The 24,877-nt window shown below is 48.3% G+C and overlaps 1 protein-coding gene across 3 annotated transcripts in view; it reads right to left on the bottom strand.

The window, feature by feature from the left end:
- Positions 1-22,955, bottom strand: part of MX1 (MX dynamin like GTPase 1) — a 35,650-nt gene extending 12,695 nt beyond the window's left edge. The window contains exons 1-9 of one of the 3 annotated variants that reach the window (XM_070597681.1): positions 22,229-22,955; positions 16,257-16,335; positions 15,386-15,511; positions 9,744-9,936; positions 8,729-8,866; positions 6,121-6,275; positions 5,319-5,457; positions 3,448-3,646; positions 1,122-1,200 (exon numbers count right to left, since the gene is read on the bottom strand). In XM_070597681.1, the coding sequence (XP_070453782.1) occupies positions 1,122-1,200; positions 3,448-3,646; positions 5,319-5,457; positions 6,121-6,275; positions 8,729-8,866; positions 9,744-9,936; positions 15,386-15,490 (1,008 nt within the window). In that variant the 5' untranslated portion in view covers positions 15,491-15,511; positions 16,257-16,335; positions 22,229-22,955. Of the gene's footprint in view, positions 1-1,121; positions 1,201-3,447; positions 3,647-5,318; positions 5,458-6,120; positions 6,276-8,728; positions 8,867-9,743; positions 9,937-15,385; positions 15,512-16,256; positions 16,336-18,506; positions 18,830-19,053; positions 19,485-22,228 lie in introns of those variants that run through there. The other 2 variants (XM_008538204.2, XM_070597682.1) reach the window with 2 other exon arrangements.
- Positions 22,956-24,877: the final 1,922 nt, after the last annotated feature.

Below are 24,877 nucleotides of genomic sequence, written 5' to 3'. Positions count from 1 at the left end.
GAAGCCAAAGCCAGGTGCCAGTGGGCACCCAGGGGTGTGCGATGAAACCAGCAGCAAAGCCATTTTGGCCTCAAGGGGATTTGTAGGAAAGAAAACTTGAACTTACATTTCAGAGCCTGACTTGGCACCGGGGCAAAGGATAAATCCCTGTGGGGTTTGCTCAAAGCGGGCATCTAATGAGCGAGCGCCCTCTTTCTGCATAAAGCTCGGACCCCGAAAAGCTATGCTCTCCTTGTAATGCTAAGCCAGGAACACCCCCGCCCTCCACCCCGATCCCTGGGGACTGCGAGAAACGCCTGAACTCTGGTGCCGAGTGGAGGGGAAAATAAAACCCGCTGAGAATCAGTAATCAAAAGCCAGCCCTCAAACAGGTTTGCTGTTGCTGCCCAAATTCATGCTCCCTGAGGGGTCCCCAAAATCTCAAGCTGAGAAGCTAAAGTGGTTCAGGCTGGAGGCCCTTCCAGGGGTCTGGCAGTAGCAAACGCTGCGTCTCCCTGGAGAAACCCATCTTGAACCCGGGTTTCCCTAAATACCTACAGATCAAGTTCCGAGAAAGACAGGCTCAGAGTCAAAACTCCAACCCAAGTCACTCTGGGTGACGGCCAGCAGAACCCAACGCACCAAGGCCTCTGACAGTAGAATCATCGAGCACAAAATGTAACAGGAATATGTGCAAAGAAATCTTTTAAAAGGATTGAAAAGGTGAAAAAGCAAGAGACTCTGTCTGGGCAGATTTGAAAAAGAACCACAGAGAAATTTAAGAAATGAAATATATGATCATTACAATGACCAAGGTATTATGACAGTGGTTGACAAGAAGAAAGAAAGAGTTAGGACAGTGTTCATAAGATTTTAATTTTTAATTAGGCCAAGGGGATACAGTCTATCAGCATCCCACTCAATGTGTGGTTGGTCCTCTGACGAGCAACATCCACACCACCTGGGAGCTTGCTGGAAATGGGAAATCCCAGGCCGCCCTCCAGACCCACTGAATCTGAGCCTGCATCTTAACAAGATCCCCAGGACATCTGTGTGCACCCTGATGTTTAAGCAGCTGACACGGTTTAGCTTTGTGTTTGCAGGATTCTATCCAGAGCATGGACAGCTCTACCCGCGCTTACACTGATGTGCGTGATGAGTTCAGTGGTCAGCCTCTCCGCCAGGCAGGGGACCGAGGCTCTTCCTTCCTCCAGAAGGCCCCTGCAAGAGAAGACAACGTACACGTCCATCTTCATGAAGCCGGAAAAGACAAGTCGGCCTTCTGCGGCTGGGGAAAGTCAAGGCAAATCAGTTATTCCCAACTGGATGGAATGTCCTGCAACTGGTACCCAAGAAACGTTCAGAATTGGACTGCATAGAATTGTGACTGAATTTTAGTAATTTTGGGTATTTCAAAAATGGTATAGAATGATCCCTTCCAGCTGATATATTAAATGGGTCTCAGGACATCTGACTAGAGAATGGGTCTTTGTAAAAACACACATAGTCATCTATAGATATGCTTTCATAACACACACACACCCCCTTCTGTGTGTAATATACGTATAAGTACGCATAATGCATACTGGTACGTGGGCTTCATAAAAATACATTGACTCGTATTGACGAGGGGTGTGTCTGAACACTGAGCTGGGGGACACCCCCCAAGACAAGAATTTGACCCATGGGCTGCCTGGAGGAAAGCCAAGCTCCTTCTCACTTTTTCTAAATTTGTGTTCTCAAAATGAGTCACTACAGGGTTTTCTACATTTTAAAGGAGTCTTTAGGGAAAAGGGAGCAGAGATGCCTATGTGCGAGGGCACGCTCACACCTACGTTTCAGTTTCCACACTTGTCAATTTTTAAAAATTGTGGTAAAATAGACGTAATATACAGCGTACCATTTTAACCATCTTTAAGTGTACAATTTAGTGGTATTAAGTACATTCACATTGTTGTGCAACCATCACCACCATCCATCTCCAGAACTTTCCCATCTTCCCAAACTGGAACTCTGTCCCCATTAAACACTAACTCCCCACCCTCCACCCTCCCAGCCCCTGGCACCTCCCCTTGTACTTTCTGTCTCTATGAATGTGACTCCTCTAGGGACCTCAAATAAGTGGAATCACACAGTGCTTATCTTTTTGTGACTGGCTTATTTCACTCAGCATAATGTCCTCAAGGTTCATCCATGTTGTAGCGTATGTCAGAATGTCCTTCCTTTTTAAGGCTGAATAATATTGCACCATATGGATACACCACATTTTGTTTATCCATTCATCTGTCAATGGGCACTTAGGGTGCTTCCATGTTTCAGCTATTGTGAATAATGCCGCTATGACCATGGGTGTACAAGTATCGGTTCTGAATTATACACATCTGCAGGCTTCTGGGAGAACTGAGTGGAACAATGCGTACAGAGCACAGGCATCTCCACCTGCATACACACGTGTGCACTCAAGTTCTCAGTGAACGTGTCGCCTTTCTCTTAACATCTCCTAAGCATGTTGTTATCGGCATCTTCCTGGCACAGCACTCTAAAGTTTGTTCACACCGTGATCACTTCCTTGGGTTTGTTTACATAAATCCCCTGGTTTTCAATGCTGGATTGTTCCAAATTTTCACGATTATAAACAAAATCTGTGCTGTACCTCCTTTAGCAGACATCACTGCACACATCTCTGATTACTCTCCTGAGTGGAATTCCCAGAAGTGGAACCTGAACCATGGGGATTTGCACGTTGCTAAAGCACCAAGCAGAGGCGGTGCTGGCACATGCCCCCAGCCGCAGGGGCTGAAGGTCCACGCTCCTCCTTTCCCACAAACTCGCCATCTTCTCATTAGTTTAAGTCTAACCAACTTATCAGTATTTTCCTTCTCAAAAAATTTCCCTTTGGCATTAAGGTTAAAAAAAAGGTCATTATCCTGGGATTATAAACTCTCTGTCTATATTTTCTTCTGGGATGCTTATGGCTTCTTTCTTGTATTTAATTTTAAACTTCAACTGATATTTATTTTGGTAATAACATGTTAAGTAAGGGCACAATTTAATTTTTTCCCAAATATTAAACAATTATCTCAATGCCACCAATTGATAATCAAACTGACGGAGCCCATGGATTTGAAATGCCACAGGTATCACAGATCAAAGATCTGTATCTGGGTCTGTTTCTGGGCTTTCTACTTTTTTCTATTGTTTTATTTTTGTTTTTATGCTGGTTCCAGCACCATACTATTTAAATCATCGTAGCAAATCCCCTCCTCATTTTGATTTTTTTTAATTTAGTTTTTGCAATACTTTGTGAATTCCTCTTTTGTTCTTCCAGGCAAATCCCAATGGTCACTGTCAAGGAGCAAACACATTCACGCCTTTAGCGGGAGGAATACCTGCTCCTGGACACCTTCCTCAGTGAGGACGGAGGTCCCTGGTTTTGGTTTACCCTCAGGACCACACGGCCGGGCGTACCTGAAATATGGGTTTTCCTCAAAGAAGCCCTTCTCTTTCTGCAGAGCCTCAGCCAGGCTCAGTCGGTCCTGGATGTCCTGCTGGCCCCGGCACTTGACGATCATATAACCCTTCTTCAGGTGGCAGATGAGGTTTCGCACCACGTCTACCACCTGCTCCTCGGTGCCTTTGTCCACCAGGTCAGGCTTTGTCAAGATTCCTGAAGCCAGAGGCTTGGGGTTAGAGACGGCCCACGGCTTCGCGGGAGTGGCAAGCAAAGGTCAGTTTGCCCACCTTGGGGGAGGAGAGTTCCCCGGCCCGCGGCTTCCTCCCACCCTTGCTTGAGGGCAGACAATAGTCCCTGCAGAACCAAGGTGCAAGGGGCAGCCCCTCTTGCTTCTGTCCAGTGCAGGAGACTGTGCCCTTCACCCTCCAGCAGCAGGGGGGCACTTCCTGGGCTCACTTCACCCCGGTCTCAGCCCTCATGCCAAGGAGACAGCAGCATGGACTCATCTTTCTATTTTCCTTCTGCCCGATGGAAAAGTTCATTCTTTATTACAGGGGTTCCCAAACTTCCCTGTGCAGCAGAACCACCCCAAATGAGTCTTAAAATACAGTCTTAGGCCCCGCCCCAGAGATTCTCATTCAGGTTTGGGGGGGCTCACGGGACTTTCCTTCCTAAAAATTCTCTGGTTAGTTCTGGTGCAGCAGGGGCCTGGCCCACACTTTGAGAAACCAAGGTCCCGCCAGGACTAGCGACACCCTTTGCGGGCCCCACTGCAAAATGAAGATGCAGACCCGCTCGTTCAAATATTGAGGACAGCAGACGGCAGCAGCAGAGCATTAAACCAAGGACAGGCCTTTCTGTGGGCGGGACCCTGGGTGACTGACCAGCTTGCACACCATGCAGCCAGCCCAGGCCTAACCCTAAGGTTTACAGTGTCTGTTAGCGCCTGCTGCCCTGGCCAAGAGACTCCCACCCTGGGCGTGGCAGGCAGCAGGACAAGGAAAGGATGAAAGCCGACTGCTGAGGATGGTGGAGCAGGAAGGTGGGAGCGGAGCACGTCCTGCAGCATTACTGAACACTGCTACAAAGGTGGGCTGCTTCTGCCCAAACCTCTTGTTATGTGGGAAAATAAACAGCCATTTATTTCAGCCACTGTACCCAGGTTCTCTGCTACTTACAGCCAAATATATTCCTTTTTAACATAAAATTTACCATTTTCACCATTTATAGGGGTATAGTTCAGTGGCAGTAAGCACATTCACACTGTTGTGCAGCCATCACCACCATCCAGCTCTAGAACATTCCATTTTCCCAAACTGAGACTCTGCCCCCATTAAACACTAGCTCCTCATTCCCCACTCCTCCCAGCTCCTGGCACCCAACCTTCTACTTCCTGTCTCTGAATCCAACTCCTCTAGGGACCTCATATACGTGGAATCATACAGCACCTGGCCCTCTGCACTGGCTTACTTCACTCAGCTTAATGTCCTCAAGGTTCCTCCATGTTGTAGCATGCATTGGAATGTCCTTCCTCTTTGAGGCTGAGTAATATTCCATTGTATGGATACACCATATCTTGTTTATCCATTCATCTGTTGTGGACGCTGGGGTCACCTCCACCTCAAATGCGTTGTCTTAACTGGTAGAACTGCTTTCTGATTTTGCCCTGCCCCCTGAACCCAGCATGCCTATTATAAGCAGGTAGACAAGGTTTACGAGACAACTTGTAGCCAACCAAGAGTTGAATGTGGCCCATTTCATCTGGCCTCAAGCTTGGTGCAGAGCCCCCACCCTGCGTGTGTGCTAAGAAACACTCACTTGGATTCAAAGAATGCTTTCCTACTATCGGACCACCGACCATTTTCAGGTTCCTCCCTCTGCTTACCTATGGTCCTGTCTCCCTCGGGGTCCACCTCCTGAGCCATGCTCAGCGCCTCCGTGGTGGCGATGTCCACGTTACTGGGGACCACCACCAGGTTGATCGTCTCTTGCCTCTGGATGTACTTCCTGATGAGTGTCTTGATCTGTAAGAAAATGAATGCGCTGCCTTGTAAATATTCCAAATGAGAGTTGAGACAGGTCCTGACCCTGTATTTGCTTCAGGCCCTCAGAGTCCTGGGAGTGTTTCCTCAAAAGAAGTAACTGCAGAGAAATGAGCCAACAGCACTAGCCTGGCAGCACTCCCTAAGCCAGAGTTATGAGAAACTAAACCACGAGGTTTTAGCTCATTAACTATCCCCCAAGACCTCAAGTCTGACGGTCACCATGAAAAAACAGGATGCCAAAAGAATGACTTGACTATTCCTTAAAACTTTAATCCATAGGGTAAGATTCATTGACATGGAAATATCATTGTGCTTGCTTCTAATCCTCTCTTCCCGCATAAAACTCCCTCCTGATACATGGCAGTGGAGATATGCCACAAAACGTAACTATAACCAAAAACGAGTCACAGGCTAAAACACTAACCACAGGCAAAGTGCATTTCCAACTTTGCCTGTTTGTCTCACTCTCCCCAGAGAAGCTTCCATCCAATGTGGAGGAGACTGAGACCATTGCGCTCTTCAGATTCCCCACTCGACACCTCCTAATTGTCGCTCTTCAAACTCATCCCTGAACTTACTGCTGCTCTAACACAGCCCCCTTGACTCCCAAGGCTAAGATGAGGACGGAGCCTGAAGTTTCACCTGACGTCCGATGTCGGCTGGCTGATTGCCCACGGCCACCCTGGTGATGCCAGGAAGGTCGATCAGGGTCAGATCCGGGACATGAGGAGAGCTGACTTCCAGAGTGACTAGCTCCTGACTGATTCCCACTCCTTCCCCAGCAAGGACATTCTGGGCTAGAGAAGAGGGAAAAAGGAAAAACTGAAGAGAGCTTAGGATAGAAGTCTCTCATGACAGCAAATCCTCTGAAAGCACCTTCTGGCTGCTGTGATTCACGGATAAAGGCATATTTGGAGCAGATCCACTTTTCTGGAGCTTCAAAGGATGACTCAGTATTTTCCCTGCTGGTGGCCAGAACTGTCTGCAGAGCCCTAGTGCAAACATCTCTAAAGATGACACTGACCTGTACCGGTCCAAAGCTCAGCAGAGCCCAGAAGTCGCTCCTGGTGTCACATCTAAATCTCTTCCTTTGATGTATTAGGAAATTAACAAGGAAGTAAAATTAAAACAAATAAAACTACATGAGGATTCCTAAAACATGACCTGGAAAATTACAGGGGGGAACATGCTTATTTCAGGCAAGATGAGCATCGGCAAGGGATTTCATTTTGCTCCTTCCTCCTAAATAATGAAAATTTCAAGATAAGAATTTATTTCATCAAATTGTTGGCTAATCCCACTTTACTTCTTTCTACATCCAGAATGCATTTTTGGTATGTTCTATACCAGTCAAGAACCTAGAATGGAAACAATAGTAACAATGGTACGTGTGGCATAATCTACTGATTGTTCCTCCAATATCGATTGATCAGAGACACTGTCATGAGATTCAGGCCGGCCCATGGGATATATGTGAAAATGTTACCTACAACTTCCAGAAAATGTGCTTAAGAGGCAAGGATATGCCCTTTGCCAATGTTCAGCTGGCTGCAACGTGGACTTGCTGACTAATTCATGACGGGGCCTTGGAGTGGAGGCCACACAGTTTGGAGAAACAAGAGGGGAGTCTTGGTTCCTGACACTGGAACCCCCAACCCAGCTCTGGTCTGCCCACCTCCAGACTTTCACAGGACAGAGAAATAAACTGACACGTTGTTTAAAGCACTGTGTTAGTAACTTGCTTGCACAAATGGCCTTGACGTTCCCTTCCATCTCTGCATGCATGCTGCCTTACATGGTGACTTTGCCACTTCTCCCATGGAGTGAGAGTCTGCCCCTTGAAGCTGGGCTTGACCATATGACTTTATTTGGCTAACAAGACATCACAAAATGTATTCCAGTAGAAATCAAAAGCACTTATGCTTGGGGGCTTGCCCTCTCTTGATGCTGGGGACCCTTCCACCACCATGTCAGAAAGCCCAGCCTAGCTTCCTGGAAGATGACAGACCACATGGAGAGAAAGCTTGGTCCTTTCAGCCGAGGGTTTGGATACATGACTAAGGCCACCCCAGACTGTTGGCCCCAGCCCAGCCAGCCCGGAGGAAAAGTAGCACCCAGCTGATACACTGAATCATGAGAAATGAACAGTTCCAATCCATTAGGTTTTGAGATTAGTTTGTTACACAGCAAGGGCTGACTGATACACACAGTGATTTTGAGTTTTCTGACCCAGGCAGCCAACCTAATCCCAACAAACACACAATAACATTTTGACTATAGCATTATTTAACTTTTGTAAAATGGTCAATAAATGTTCATTAGTGCATCCACCTTTATAGAAGTCAAACCCATCCTTTCCTACTGCTGAGTATCACTTCAGGCCACTTTTGTACCATTCCCAGATGGCTGAAACTTAACTGCATGACACGCTAGAAAGAAATTAAAGTCAATAAGGAAAGAGTTACTTATTCACCTCATTAACGCTTAGCGGCAACTAACTGTGTCACTACTTTGTCCTGATCTACTTCAAGTGCTATTTCTCCTTCTGGATGTTTCAAATTGATAAAATGATCTCAGTGGTCTGCATCTATTGAGACCTGCCATAAATTAGCCTAAATTAGGATTATGCAAACACATGGATTCTGTTCTTGGAGGAAAAGGCCCACTTGTTCTGAATAGGCCTCAGTGGTGATCCAGTCAGCATTTGGAAGGACTTTTAACTAGAACAAGGGAGGGGGTTCCCTAGCCCCCCACCCCAATTCCTCTTCCATCAGATCCATGGAGTGGGGATGCCCTTGAATAAGGGACAGATACGTCATATTTGGAGGCAAGCTTTAAAATTTAAAATTCACATTATTCTCAGATACTTACTTACATACCAAGCAATAAACTACTGGTGTCATATTCTGTCTAAAGCACTGGTCTTAATGAGGGTAAAAGAAGAGAAAATACAAGGGAGCTGAGGGCCTGATGCAGAGGAGGCAGGGAAGGAGGGAAAAGGGGAAGGAGGGAGGGAGGGAGGGAAGGAGAGAGGGAGGGAGAGAAGGATGGAGGGAGGGAGGGAAAGATGGAGGGAGGGAAGGAGAGAGAAAGAGGGAGGGAGGGAGGGCAGGAGGAAGGGAGAGTTCCCAAGGCAACAGGACAGGCCTAGAAATGGAAGAGTGGAAAGAATGAGAGGCAGAACCCGCCCACTTCACACGGTTTGACCAGACACTCAAATAGGTGATGACGTAGGAACATGGGTACTTACCTTTTCTGACTTGCTCTTCCACATCCAAAGCATTTGAAATCTCAACCTCGATATCCCGGTAGCTGACTTTGCCTTTCCACTCATCTTCTTTCACCAGTCTTTTCAGTTTCAGCACCAGAGGACATCTTGTCACAATACCTATGAGGCCACATCCACATCAACTCTATACTCTGCTCTTAGAAGTCCTATATGGTGGCCTTAGACTAGCAGTTCTCAGACTTTTACATAATCACCTGGGGAGACTGCTAAAACTGAAAACTTGCTGGTCTCACCCTCTGATACTGATGCATTACGTCTGGGGTGGCATCAGGAAGATGCATCTTGCATACGCATCCCAGGTGATTTTCTGCTCTCCAATGCTTGAAAGAGGCCACTTCTTGCTTCATCCCACTGTTGTGCCTTCAGCTCAGGTGGCAAATCGCAGTGGGAAACCCCCAAACTGAGGCAAACATCCTCTACCACTTCCCAGTACACACACTCCACCCTGGACAGGAAGGTGTGCTGCTCCCACCAGGCCACCTTACCACAAACCCCTCCTGGAAACTCCTTCTAAAACCCACCCACCTTCCACGTCTGACCTGTATTTCAAGACCCGTCCCAGGTCTGACGTCTCCCCTTGAGCCTTCACTGATCCTTGACCTTGTAGCTCAAACAGCACCACTAACCAGAGCACTAATCTTCACCTCCCAGATGGAGGGTCACCTCAGGGGAAGGGGCTCAGGAAAGACATCCACGTGCACATAGTTCTGGGCTGGGGGCCCAAATGCATTTACTTAGTCCTTCCACAAAGTGCCGGTTACATACACTCCACATTTGTCATTGTGTGAACATCATTGAGTATTCGTACACAAACCTAGATGGTGTAGCCTACCACATGCCTAAGCTCTATGGCACTAATCTTATGGGACCACCACGGTATACGCAGTCCATCATTGACCGAAAGGTCATTATGTGGTGCGTGGCTATACTCCGTTAAGTCAGTCCAAGCTGACTAATTCACAGGGCGAGTACTTACCACTGCCTCTGGGAAGGGCGACCCCTGAAAGAGCTTCCAGCACAGAGCTCTTGCCCGAGCTCTGGTCCCCGATGACGGCGATGGCAGGCAGGGCCAGGTCCTGCTCCACACCCAGAGCCCGCAGGGAGTCGATGAGATCAATGCATGGGCGTACCTTCTCCTCATACTGGCTACACAGGTTTTTCTCAATGCTCTGGAGAAAGCAGAAGGGGAGAATTCTGTCACGGCCTGCAGGTCACGTTCCATCAAAGATGGACAACTTCAAACAGCCTAATATGCAGGTTACTGGAGCTCTCAAAAGGTGGTGGGAGAGGGACAGAAAAAAAATATTTGAAGAAATAATGGATAAAATTTTCCCAAACTAGAAAACTATTAACTCAAAGATCCTAGAAGCTCAATGAATCCCAAGCATGAGAAACATAAAGTAAATGACATCAAGGTACATTATACTCAAATAGCTCAAAGCCAGTGATAAAGAGAAAATGTTTAAAGCAGCCAGAGAACATGTTACACACAGAGGAACAAAGACGAGCTTTATAGCAGATTTCTCATCAGAAACAACACAGGCGAGAAGACGGTGGAACAATCTTTTTAAAGTACTGAAAAAACCATCCACCTAGAATTCTATACCCAGCAAAAACATCTTTTAAAAGAATGAAGGAGAATAAAGACCTTCTCAGACATATAAAAGTGAACGAATTCATCACCAGCAGACCTGCACTACAGGAAAGGTTAAAGAAGTGTTTCTGGCGGAAGGAAAAGGATGCTGAATGGAAATCTTAATGTACACAAAGGAATCTACACCAGAAATGGTAACTACTACACTCTTAAAATTACTCACATGCCTTTAAAAGATATTTGACTTTTTGAACAAAGATAATAACAATGTATTGTGGGGTTTATGATATAGGCAAAATTAAAATTCATGACAAAAACGGCACGAAGGCTGAGGGGGAGAAACGAAAGCTTACTATGGTAAAGTTCTTGTATCAAACATGAGGTAGTATAATGTCACTTGAAGGTAGACTTCATATGCTAAAGACGCATAAAATAAACTCTAAAATAGTTATATTTAATAAGCCAGCAAAGGCGATAAATCGGAATCATGAAAAAAACTTGATTAATTCAGAGGAAGGCAGAAAAGGGGAAAGGGGAAATGAAAACAGATAGGACAAATAACAAACGAATAGCAGAATGATCCTCGCAGACCTGATTATATTAACCATCACAGCACAGGTGTGCGTCACGGAACAGCGAGGATGCATTCTGAGAAACACACCGTTAGGCAACTTTGCTGTGTGAACATCAAGGAGTGAACTTACAGAAAGCTAGACGGTGTAACCTACTCCACACCCAGGCTCTATGGGACCACCGCCACATATGCTGTCTGTCATTGACCAAAACGTCATTATGCAGTGCATGACTGTAAATAGAAATGGTCTAAATACTCCTAGAAGAGTCAAAACGACTTTGAAAAAGAATAAAGTTGAAGGGTTAACATTACCTGACTTTGACAATTACTATAAATCGGCAGTAACCAAAACAACATGGTGTTCATATAAAAATGGAGACAGACCGATGGAACAGAACACATGCATATTCCAGAAATGAACCAACATATACATCAACAACTGATTCAACAGTGGTATTGGGACAATTGAATATCTATACGCAAAAAAAAAAAAGAATTTGTATCTAGATTTCACACTATATACAAAAAATAACCCACAGTGGACCACAGACTTCAATGAAAAACCTCAAACTATGAAAATTCTAGAAGAAAACTTAGGAGAAAATATTTGTGACTGTGGATTAGGCAGTGATTTCTTAGATACAACCCCAAAAGCACATTCCGTAAAATAATCAATTGATAAACTGAACTTTATAAAAATTGAAAACACCTGATCTTTAAAAGAGACTGTCAAGAGAATGAGAAGACAAGCCACAATCTGGGACAACAAGTTTGCAAAACATATATCTGGGGCCGGTCTGCTGGAGTAGGAGTTAAGTTTGCACTCCGCTTCAGCGGCCTGGGGTTTGGGGGCTTGGATCCCAGGCATGGACCTATATAGCGCTCATCAAGCCATGCTGTGGTGGCATCCCATATACAAAAAACAGAGGAAGCCTGGCACAGATGTTAGCTCAGGGACAATCTTCCTCACCAAAAAAACAAAAAAATATATATCTGACAAAGGACTTGTACCTAGAGTACATAGAGAATTCCCAAAACTCAACAACAAGACAACAAACAATCTGATTAAGAAGAAAATACAAGAAAACCATTTTGTTTATCTTTTATCTTTTTCTTTCTAACTGCTATTTTGGGAATGCTTTACAATATACATAAATTTTACTAGAATAGTTCCTTTATATTGTGGTGAGAAGCTCTTTATATTTGGGGGCAGGTGCGTCTTTGCTTTGAGGGGCTGTCCTGTACATTGCAGGAGGTTTAGTAGAATCCTGGCTTTGTTCACTATTCATGATTCAACCTGAGTTGTGACAACCAAATGTCTCCAGACACTGCCATACGTTCCAAGGGGCAAAAGTGCCTCCAGTTGAGAAGCACTGCCTTACAGAATGCACGAGCACAAAATTTCACATACGGGGAATGTGGACGAATTTCAGCAGAGAAGGGGGTACTCACTGAAGGATACCCTTGACCAAACTGAGGGGGGCTCCTTGAACCCTCTTCTCTACCAGGCCTCTCCTCCGCCTGCTGAGCCCAGACTCAGCAGAGAACCCTGCTAAGCCAGTTGATCCAGCATCCCTTCGCATTTGATAGCTCCTCAAGTTCCCTGCCCCATCCCCCATCCTAACCGCATCCTCTCAGCAATTCTCCCTCCCCCGCCCACTGGCTGTGGACCCCCCGCCTGTCCCTGTATTCCACGTTGAGCTTAAGCTCCCTCCCCTGTTGCAACAGCCCTGAATAAAAGCCTCCTTGCCAGTTTTTAACAAGTGCCCAGAGTAGTTTTTTCCATATCACAACATTTAAGAAAAGTCTGGAGCACACACCTCCACAGGGAAAGCCCCATGGTGACCGTGCCCGAAGCCTGGCTGTGCCTTTGTACCCATCGGCAGCCTCAGTCTCAACCCTCCTTATGGCTTCTTCTTGTTTTCATTTCTTTATGTCATCCATTCACAAGAGTTTATGAAACATGAATAATAATCAGCAGATATACCTGTACCAACCACCTGGGCTAAGAAAACACATATTCCCAGTACTGAAGACACTCCAAATACCCCTCCCCAGTCCCCTTCTTCCTACTACCCCTTGCCCCCCCAGGGTCCCTCTGTCCTGCGGCTTGTGATAACCATGTTCTTGTTCTCTACAGTTTTGCCACCTATTCATCTTTCCCGCGATAACACATTGCTCATTGTTGCCTGTTTTGGAACTTTACATAAATGGGATCACACTGTGTATTTCTTCTGTGACTTGATTCTTTGGTTCATCCTTGTTTTTTAGACTTGCAGAAATTAAGAAAAGAAACCTTAACTAAATTGGAGTGGGGAAGGCCTGGAGGAGGAGGTCTCATGTCCCATCTATCACAGATGTCAACTACACCAAACAGAGCAAGAGGAACGTTTGCATCTTGGACAGGAAGTACAACTACTTTACTTCTGAAGGAAGATATCTCTTCCCACCCTGCAACAGCCCAGCCAAGGAGAAATGCCACAGCTCAGCCAAGGAGAAGCCACAGCAGCTCAGCCAAGGAGAAACACCACAGCTCAGCCAAGGAGAAATGCCACAGCTCAGCCAATGAGAAATGCCACAGCTCAGCCAATGAGAAATGCCACAGCTCAGCCAATGAGAAACACCACAGCTCAGCCAAGGAGAAATGCCACAGCTCAGCCAATGAGAAACGCCACAGCTCAGCCAATGAGAAACACCACAGCTCAGCCAAGGAGAAATGCCACAGCTCAGCCAATGAGAAACGCCACAGCTCAGCCAATGAGAAACACCACAGCTCAGCCAAGGAGAAATGCCACAGCTCAGCCAAGGAGAAACACCACAGCTCAGCCAATGAGAAACACCACAGCTCAGCCAAGGAGAAATGCCACAGCTCAGCCAAGGAGAAGCTTCTGCCCCCTTGAAATGTTACTTTCTCCCAATGGACTTTCCTTTAGAACAGGCCCGCCCTCTCCCCCTTTTTCTCTATAAAAGCAGCTCCCCTCCTTTCTTTTCTGGATTTGCCTATGGTTTGCTGTAGCAAATTGCAATTTTTTTGGCTATTCCCAAATAAACTCATTCTGAGATAACATAACAGGTAAATTAGGTTTTTAAGTTGACAGGCTCAACCATCTTGATGCCTGGAACTCCGGTCCATTCATTTTCACCACTGTAAAGAATTCTGCTGCATGAGCATGCCACAATCTGTGTAGGCATCCCACCACCCATCCACCCATGGGCACTTGTGCTGATTCCAGGTTTTGCTACTATAAACAATGCTGTTATGAACATACTCTCCAGTGGATACATGCAAGAGTTTGCATAGTGCTTCTTAAACTTTTGCATGAAGTAGAATCACCTGGAGGGCCTGTTAAAACACTGAGGGTGGGCCCTGCCCCTGGAGTTTCTAGTTTACTAGGTCTGGGGAGGTCTGTGTGTTGGGGGAGGTTATCATTTGCATTTCAAACATCATTTATATTTCAGCATCCTAGGCGATGCTGATGCTGGGGTCTGGGGACCACACTTTGAGAAGAAAGGTCTACGCCTAGAAGTGCAATTGGCAGATCACAAGACACACCCTGTTCAACTTGACTGGAAAAGGCCAAGCCACTTCCAAGCAGATGGGTGTGAGTGGTGTGAGTTCTTAGTGCCCCAGGCTCTGCTGGTTCCAGCAGGCAAGAGACGGACATGGGAGAGAAACACGGGGAAACGGAAAGTTACACAGGGTGCTGGAAAGACGGGTGGACCTTCTTACTTTTCCATGTCCTTCAACATTGTTTTTAATATTGTTTAAAATATTGTTGAACATTGCTCATGAAAATGGAGTCAGCTTGAAGACGCTGACGATCCATGGTTTTCAAACATGTAATAGCAATAAATTGGGCAATAAGTACCCAGACTCTACCTGCATGTATTCCTCTCAACAGCCACACTGAGTAAACGCTATTATTCCCATTTTGGAGATGGAAAGCCAGGCTTATACACCAGAGAGGAATAACCACCCAGGATCATACAGCTGGAAGTGTCAGCCTTGGGATCAAAGTCAGGTTGGACTGATTCCAGAAGCCCAGTTTGGTTCCCACCAAAACTATGTCTGGATTCTAGGAAAAAAAGACACCACATGGCTTCCTTGTGATGGAATGTCACAACGACATCTCAGAGGTTTGCAGCTGGAGACTGAACCATGACACAGGCACATGATAACACAGCGCTCCTTGGACCCGGGGCCTGGCCAATGCCCACCTGAGCCAACCAGCATCTCGCCTGGTTCCCCAGACCAAAATTGCACCCCAACCAGCATCAGCTAAGGCAAAACATCTGCATACAGCCGCAAGGAGGGCCGAAGCAGAATGAGTAGAGGATGCACACGCTGGCACGGGAGAGATGGGGAAGCAGGCACTGCTGTGCAAAAGGGCAGCCTGAGATGGACACAGCTCATGGCCGCACGGATAGAGATTGTCAGGCAGCAACTTACTCTTTTCTGATTTGTCTCCTGTATGTCAGCATTTCCATTTAGTAATTGTTGCTTGGATGCGGAAGCTGAATCAGGTCTTGTCATTTTCGCTTCAGAATGAACCATCTTCTTCCTTTATCAGTTCAGCTTAAAATCAAGCAGATCAGGATTAACACGAATCAGAAGCTGGGTACATGCAGTCGCGGGAACCAAACCCACAACTAGACACACCAGGACACACTGTGAGCTCACTAACTCTTTATTGACTGAAAAAGAAATGACAGGAGGACTCCAACGAACCATACATTAGATGAAAACAAATGCTGTGTCCCAGATCAGTGATCTTCAAGAATACGCTTCCATACCCCCAACGATTTTCTTTAAGTATTTCCTGTTACAATTTTAGGTTGAACATCAAAAAATGTTTTTACTATAAATTTAAAGAGTTGCAAACGATGCAATTCTGATGCAATTTTTAAATTTACATTTAAAAATAAAATTGTTATAGAACTGTTTCCAATGTAGCTGAGGGAATCTAAATATTATGGCAATTTGAAACCCAAACCTATAGTTAAAAAAAAAGTATGAACTCCAAGCCTTGTACTCTGTCCTTCTGATCGTCAACTTCTTATTTTCATTCCATTTCCCCCATGTAAGTATATCTTAATGTCACTCATTTTATTTTTGAAAGCATTTAATTGACCACTTTATCATATTTGTCTGCATTCAAAAGCTACATATGCATAAATTTGAACTTCATTTAAAAATTTTTCCAGGACCACAAGTCTCTAAATATTAAGTTTTATACATCTAATAATCTTGGATGAAAGTAAATGAAAATATTTCTCCTATGACTTGAAATAAATGTTATAAAAAAACATAAAGCACTTACTTATCTCCAATATAGCTTCCTTTACTTGACGATGGACCGCTGACTGCTTGGACAGAAATGCAGAGCTGTTCTCCACCTCCTTGAAATCATGCAAAACATACAAATTAGGCCCAAACCCGACCGAGTAAATGAGCGTATTCATCCGGATATGTTCCCACAGCTGAGAATGGTGCAAATGCAGAGGGCACGCGCTTTGAGGCAGAAATGTAGTTCCCAGAATCCTTTTTGTAAATCTTGACTATTTTAATTCTAAGACAGATGGATGAGGCACAGAGCCTTGCTGTAAATTTACTGCCTGAATCAACATTTTTTTATGATGCTCTCTATGCTTCTTTGCACAGGACCCTCCCCCAAGAGTTGTGCAATCTTTGTCAATATTGGTGCAATTGAACGGGCAAGGTGGCTAAAAACAAACAAACCAAACCAAACCAAAACAAAGCAAAACACGAAAGGGAGAGAGGGATACATTCGGTCCTTCATAAAGTGGGAGAAAGGTGATTTTGAAAGGCGATCAGTCTTAAAGAGCACTTATGCAATTTGGCAATCTGGAAATTTATGCCCCAACCCCCCTCACGCCTTCCTAAAGACTCAGTGCCCAGGGGGTCCCAGGCTGGGGCCCCAAGTTGAAGACCACCGCTGCCTCAGTTGGCCTTACTGCGCCCAGCCAGGTGGCATCCTTGGTCTGCAGGGCTAGCATCCCCCATGACCAGAGGTCCAAATTGAGTCAAAATAGGACTTTGTGAATGTATTCCCTGCCTCTGTTTGTTTCATAAAATGATAATCCCTGAAAGCAAAATCTTGTGGATTTTGTCTGTACATCTCAAATGTCTGTACCTTTCTTGGATCATCTTTGAAAACCAGTTTGGATTTCAGGAGCAGGGCAATCTAGTCATTAAAGCCAGTTTCTTGGTCATTCATTACACTCAGCATCCAGCTGCAGTTGTCAGACTGAACTGAATGCATTCGCCAATGGTGGCCGTGGTAGAGTCAGGCAGTGGCCACCCTGAGCCTTCGGGCAGGCACACCACCTCCAACCTCTCTCCTTTCCAGCCCTCATCCTTCTCGCTACTGCACACCCCCAGGGCTCAGGGGTGGGGTTACTATACCAGGCTCTTCTCTCACGCCTCAGGTTTGGGTAGGGAGGGGAGCAACTGCCCAGGTGCAGCACACTCCTTCCATTCCTGCCCAGGGCAAGTGTGTGTCCCCTCAAGTTCCCATTGTCCATGGAGGTGGCTGGCTGGCTGCCCCTCCACTCCAGATTTTAGGGAGTGCTGGCTGCCTACAGCTTCCAGAAGTGGATGCCACCTACCATGGTGTCACTGGAGAATACCTGCCCTGGGGAGTGTGAGTGGCATCAAAAGGTTGTCCAGTGGATTTCTGTCCTTGTGGGAAAGCTTCCTCAGCCCAAACCAAATAGAGGAGCAGGGCTGGGAGGGAGCATTCAGCACCCCTCAACTCCTACAAGCACAATCTCTACCCCTGGGACCACCTGCAAGCGCATCCTAGAGAATGCCTGGTTCATAGAGTCTGCAACTTGCCCAACATAATTCAGTCTAGTTTTAAAAATAATCTTTGAAGGACTTACATTTGCTTTTTCTCCTGAAAGTGTTTTGCCTTCTAAAAGCTCACCGACATATAAATATTTTATGATTAAAAGGGAAATCATCTTGTACTTTAGACCTAATGCTCTCCACGGAACCACACTGAGTGTCAGGAGGCAGGGAGAAGGGAGAAGGGAAGACGGGAAGGAAATGGGATGCACGTCCACGGGAAAGGGTGGGGAACTCCCTGCCAGCAGGTCTGTTCTAAAATAGAAAGAGGACGCGGTTAGACATTTTAGGAGTCGTTTGGGACTGATAACTGGAGGTTAGCATCACCTGACCTTGCTTCCAGCAACTTGATTTAAAATTTGACCAAATAATTCCGAGAATCCCACATGCACAGCTCAGCGGTCACCCGCGGTGGAGAGTGCAGGTCTCAGCATCGCCCGGCTTCCTTCTGCCAGCCCCCACGACTGTTTTACGTCTCTCCATCCCCCCAAACTACGTGCGTCCACCCCACTCAGTCGCACCCAGCTGCACAAGCTACAGGAACGTCCCTAGTCATCTCCCCATCCCCTGGGAGAGAGAGCGTACGCCGCACAGGGCACTTCTGCGCATGCCTCGTCTCTCCCACCAGCCCTTCCTTCCCACGGCACGGCTCTGGTACCCAAAACGTCCTCGCCAGCCGCGACCCTCCGTTCGGACTTGCCTGTATTCAGCAGGATCGGTGAAGACCCCTTGTCTCTGCGCTTCCAAGACCCCCCCCCCCTTCCTCCGACTGTTGACTTGTTCAGTTTGCCTCGCTAGCAGGAAATATAAAATGATATCAAGCAATGATCGGCGTCTGGGGTGGGCTCCTAGGCCACGCAGCAGTGGATGTGAAACTTTCTCAGTGCGTCCCTCCCCCCGGTAACCGGCTTCCTCAGAGACCCCTGGGCCTCCATCCCCTCCACCTTCCCACCTCCTCAAGCAAAAACCTGCAGATTAGGGAGGCTGTTTTTGATGTCACCCAGGCGCCCTGGAAGTAGAATCAAGCGCGCTCTGAGCCCCGGCCAACATCGCCATTATTATTATTATTTATTATTATTATTATTTATTATTATTATTATTAATTATTATTATTATTACTACTAATACTAGCCCCTGCAATGCCCACATCCCGGAGCACTGGTCTTCGCAGCCAGCGGCCCAAATGCTCCTCTCCGAGCCCCCCTGGCCGGCTGGAGGGTGCGCGGACCCAGGAGCAAGGCACTCACCCGTCGTCACGCAGCGACGAATGCCGGGCGCCGGCTGCTCCTCCGCTTTATACCCCGCCCGCCCCCGGTCGCGGAGAAACGAAGCTCCGGGGACGCGGGGGCCCCAGCGGAAGGGCCGCTGGCTAGGAAACGAAACCAAACCGCTGCTCGGCCCCGGAGCGGCAGCCTCCCAGAGGCGCTGCGTGTGCGCGCCCGGCGTCAGCAGCAGCCGCATCCCTGGGAGCTGGAGGGAAATGCAGATTCTCGCCATCGTCCGCCCCCGCCCCCGCTGAATCAGAAACTGGGCCGCAGGGCCCAGTAACCTGAGTTTGATCAGGTCCTTGTGACGATTCTGCGGCAGTTTGAGACCTGCTGCTTTAATAGCCTCGAGCCATGCAAAGCGGAACGCAGCCTTGACCCTAGCCAGTCCCTTAACCCCTGGCCTTCTGAACAGATGCATTGATAATTGCGGGTCTTAAATTCCTGCCCAGGGTTCACTGGGGTCATTCGGGTACCCTCAGGGATTCTCAAGCATTCTGTTAATGGCGGTCCCTCCCTCCCCTTCCACATGCAGACGCGCATCCTCCTCTTTCCCAATTCTCCTGGTCCACTTCAAGCCTTCCCTGGAGGTGGGCTCATCTGATCTCTCCAGGATGGAAATGGGTGGAAGGTGGGGGGCTGAGGTCAAGCAGACCCAATGGGAGTGGCCCTCCCTGTGGGGCCTCTGTGCGTGAGGAGTAACACTTGCCTTTGGAAGGGCCTGGCACCCCACCTCCTTCTCCTGAGCTCCACTCAGAGTCCCTGACAACACTTCCCCCCAAATACTCCTCTGACTGTGAAGGTTTGCCCCCAGTCAAAGGCCTGGAACCTGCCCGAGCTCTAAGTTCTGGGGTCAGGGAAAGCCTGCAGGGAACTGAATTCAATATGGCTGCCCCCAAGAGAAGGGGAAGAGGCCCCACAGCCAACTCGCCGGGCTGAAGTTGCCTGGCTCTGCACGGTTCCTTGCTGGGGTCTGGGCAACCCCATCCAGGGGGCTTGGTAGGGGAACACACACTCTCCCTGTAATTAGAGAGGAAGTTTTGCGGCCACTCATCCCTCTGGGCCTCAGCTACTGCACAGTTAGGAAGAAGAGCCACCCCATTTCCCAGTGGGCTGTGAGCAGCCTGGGGTGGAGCTTTCCCAAGGAGAAGAAGTGCCCCTGAAATGGAGGGGAAAGGCATGCATGGACATAAGACTCAACTCTGGCCAACGATCCCAGCCCCTTCAGACCGCAGGAGGCTCTCCCCAGCGACTGCTGTTCAGGAATGAATTCAGAAAGAGCCATGGGCAAAAGTGAAAGCCAGGCGGGGCCGCAGCCTGCTCCAGGGCCAGGACGAGGGCAAGGTGAGGGAGGTGGCTGCGGTGCCAGATTTGAGGAGCCACGCATCTCAGGAGGTGCAAGTGCCCCCTTAAATTTGGCACCCAGACACTTCACAAGCCTCCCCGTGGCGCCTCCCAGCCTGAGATTCTGGTAGCTCATTGTTTCTACTTTGCACATTACCTGGCAGTTCCCTGAAGAGCCCAGGGGCTTGGCTGGGGTGTAATTCAGTAATAACACAGTAACAGCTCATAGGTTCTGAGTAATAGTATGTGTGGTCTCCTTCACATCCACCCTGTGAGGAGAGTGAGATAATCACTTGCACTTTACATATGAGGAGTCAGCTCACTGCTGGGTCCCTAACTAGCCAGTGAGAGAGCGAAGATGGCATCTAGGTTTTGATTCCCAGCTTTGCGCTCTGTAACATCTTCTAGCCGTGCTAAAATCGATGAGATGCAGCTCCTGTCCTCAGGAAGCTCCCAGCCTTCCACCTGAATTGCTGACAGGTTCCTTCTCTACTAAGGAAACATTGACTACTCTTTAGTCTATGAAATAAGTTTGGGACTCTTAGCTCTTGGGAATTGTCCTCCAGGCTCAGCACCCAGCTCACCATCCCTGAGCACGACCCACGCTTCTGCTGGCCTGTCCTTCCCCCAGGTTCCCGGACACATTCTCCTCCTCTGCCAAGTCCCAACTGTGATGTTCCCTGTCTACACAGCTGCCCCTGGGAGCCCCTTTCAGACCTGGGTCTCGCCTCTTCTGGCCCCCCACCACCTTAGCTCAAGCTTAGATGCTCTTCATCTCAGATGGATGTTCTGGATGGTCGGGGATGTGGCCACCTCCTCCATGAAGCTGTCAGCTCCACAAAGGCAGGCCAGGGCCTTATGAAGCTTGTATCCCCGCGGTGCCTACCACCTACCAACAGCAGGTGCTCAGTAAGCGTGGGCTGAATTTAAGTGGCCTGATGTGCACAGCCACTTCAGCCCCTGGGGCTCCTGCCAGGGCACGGTCAGATCCTATGCACTTACTAGTGTTTCCTACCTCCATTACAATCTATCTGACAAAAACACAGCATCCCCATGGCAGCATATTAGTGGCCAAACAATCACACTGACCCAACCCCGGCCACCTGCGCAGTCATGGATGCCCAGGGCTCTCCAGGTCTCTTCAGTCTTTCTCCAGTCCCCTCCCACCTGCCTGGCCTGACCCAGGCTTGCCAGGAGAGCTGAGCTGGTATTAATGGAAAGCCATACTTGGCAAGCTTCCAGACATTGGTGCCTACCTTCAAACAGTGCATTTGCTTAAACATCTGGGAAGCAGAAAGCACCCCTGTTCAATGCTGCAGGGTACCCCACTGCAGGGGTGGGAGGGGGTGGAGTGTTCCAAACTGCTCAGCTTGGTGTGCAGGACCTGCCTGTGCCCAGCCTCACCTGGCCCTGCTCCCCTTGCTCGGATGTAACGCTCCTCACAGAACCTCGCCCAGCTCAAGGGCACTCCTCCTCCTACTCCTGCGCTTGGACTTCTTCCCAGAACGTGGCCTCCCTCTGTGCTTCTCCAGGGCTAGCGGACTTGCTTCCTGGGAACCCCATGCTTCCCACCCCACCCGTGGAGCAGGGCCTCATCACGCTGTCTTGGCCTCTGTGAACGCCCTTTCTGCCACCAGCTGTCAACCGGGTGGGATCAGGTCTGTGGTGTTTGCTATTGTACTTAGGATCCAGCACAAGTCCTGGCATAGTGTTTCAATATTTCTGGAATAAATGAATGAATGAATGAATGATGAGTCGGAGGACTGTCTCTGGTCCTGCAGACGTGGTCTTCAGGTGACCTCTGGAGAGTTACCTTGAGCCACTGGGTTTCCTTTTTGTCTCCTCCCCGCCTCTCCTCTGGATGTCGCGTTTCCCAGTCAAAGCAGGTTTGGTTTTGGTTTCTTTTCTCCTTTTCGGTTCGCAGAAACGAAAGTCAGGCGGCGCAACCTGCGATTCTTGAATCCTGGGGGCGGGGCGGGGGGCGACGGGGCGGTGCCGGGTGGAGGAGGGGGCGGTGCCGAGAGGAGGAGGGGGCTCCCAGAAGAGGAGGGGGCGGTGCCCGGAGGAGCCTATATACCCGGGAGGAGGCTCTGGGCCCGCGCTGCCGCTGCGACATGGGGTGGCTCCCTGGACACGGTTATGCCATTTTTGGGGCGGGGGCGGGCAGGGACGGACGGCAGCCCCGGAACCCTCCGGGTACCGTGTGCACGTCTGACGGCGTCAGGGCCAAGGGGCAGAGCAGCGCCACGTCTGTCCCTCCCGCAGCGCAAGTCCAGGGTCCGGAATCATTTGCCCCGTTTCGTTTTCTCCTCTGTGCTTGTGACACAGACCCGGGCTTCTCAGAGGGTAGTCCTGGGAGCAGCATTGGCTTCAGCTGGAAGCTTGTTAGAAATGCAGGGTCTGGGGCCGTCCCAAGAAGCTGAATCAATCTGCATCTTAAGGGCATTCGCCAGGTGGTTCGTTTGCGATTCAGGCGTCAGACGCCTGGCGCCTGCAGGTTGCTATTTATCTGGTCCTCTTGGCAAGGCCCGGGCCCAGCTGAGAGCCCTGCCCCAGGGGACAGATGCTGAAAGTCTGGTGGAGCCAAGCTGTTGGCCATGGGCCCTGGTTTGGTGTACACGTGGCCCAACCCGCAGTCCCTGGGGAAGGTCCGTCGCCATTACAAAATCATTTTTCCGGCATAGGGCCAGCTGTCCTTCTGGCATTCGTTTGATGATCAGCACTTTGTGAAAGTTTGTTTTTCCCATAGGAAAGACGGTAGCACGTGTCACTTGCCTTCCGGGACCTCTCCCAGGCGGTCACGGGAATTGTCCCAGACTGTTCTTTTCCGGCAGTTCTTCAGATTCCAACCCGGGTTGCTTCGTTTTTTCTGTGCCTGCAACTGGGCTCAGCGTTTTATAGTATAGGAAGTGGCAGGCTTGCTTTGGCAGCCCATGTGTAGGAGAGGAAGTGGAGAGACTCCAACACAGTGTCTCTCTGTTAAAAATGCTGTCTTTGGTTATGGAGCATCCATGGAATATCGACCCTGTCAGGCACTGGGTCAATTTGTTTACACACATGATCTCCAATATTGCAAAAATCAATCAAATGAGAAATGGAAACAGGGTTGTTGACTCAAATAATTCATAATCAATCTATAAATCAAAATTGGGGCAAGTTTATTATAAACCAACCCAAAGGACCATACAGCCCCCGAGAGTGCTCCAAAGAAGTGGGGTGCACAGAGTGGTTAATACCATCTTGGAACAAAGAGCATACATCACCTATGATAGGAATGTCCCTTTTTTTTTTGAGGAAGATCAGCCCTGAGCTAACATCTGCTGCCAACCCTCCTCTTTTTGCTGAGGAAGACTGGCCCTGAGCTAACATCCTTGCCCATCTTCCTCTACTTTTTATATGTGGGACGCCTGCCACAGCGTGGCTTGATGAGCGGTGCCATGTCCGGGATTGGAACTGGTGGACCCCGGGCCGCTGAAGCAGAATGTGCAAACTTAACCACTGCGTCACGGGGCCGGCCCCAGGAATGTCCCTTTTACAATAGTCAGGAGACTGCTTTGCTGGCTCAGCAGATCAGTGGTCGCAGGGTGAGTACAGCAGGTCAGTAATTAATCCTTAGTTCCCAGGAAGAGATACTGATCCTTAAGGAAGTGCTGATACGGGGGGAAGTTTCATCCCTCTCTTTAAGGACATCATTCTTGTCTTTGGGACATAGTAAATGTTTAAAGCACGTGTATGATGCATCTTCAACAGGCCATGTCAGGCCTTTTGAAAAAACAAGGTCAGGTCAAATTAGTTTTAAACCACGTGGCTTCCTCATATGCTCCAATGTATCCTATTGCTTGTCATTTATTCATCAGGGTGGACTCTTCTGCCCCCTTCACACAGCTAGTGAGAAATGGAAACTGAGTCCTTTGCACACTTTCAGGAGCCATCCTGTTCTCTCTGTTGCCATTGCGATTACCTGCCAGCCATCACTCATTGCTCCAAAAAATGTTACTGAGCAAGGGCTCGCCACCCGATGTGCACAGAAGGCAATACCATGGCACACGGGGTTTTGAAAGAAGCAGCAGTTTATTTCACAATCAACGGTAAGGAGACGGAAGGACAGGCTCTCAACTCTGTCTCCCCATCCAGGGTATGGGGTAAGGCTTAAGGGGTCAGGGAGGCAGGTGGTATGCAGAAGCGCTGGCAGGATGTTTTGATTGGCAGATCAAAATTTTCTCTTCTGCACATGTTCCTGGCTGGCTTGCTGCTCCTGAAAAATGGCTTTTAAAACTGTGTTGTTAAGATGAGCTCAGTTATGGGAGGTGACCAGGAAAAGCACAGTAAACAGGGGCAAAGTTGTTACGGAGAGTCAAGCCATTGCCTTCTCCATTGATTAGAGTTTCCAAAGACTTTCACTCCTCCTCCCCTTCCTGGCACAGAGAGGGAGGCGCCCTTACAAACGGGGAGTTCTCTTATA

The sequence above is a fragment of the Equus przewalskii genome, chromosome 27 (assembly GCF_037783145.1).
Source record: "Equus przewalskii isolate Varuska chromosome 27, EquPr2, whole genome shotgun sequence".
Lineage (NCBI taxonomy): Eukaryota > Metazoa > Chordata > Mammalia > Perissodactyla > Equidae > Equus > Equus przewalskii.
This window is presented reverse-complemented; position numbering and strand designations above follow the sequence as displayed.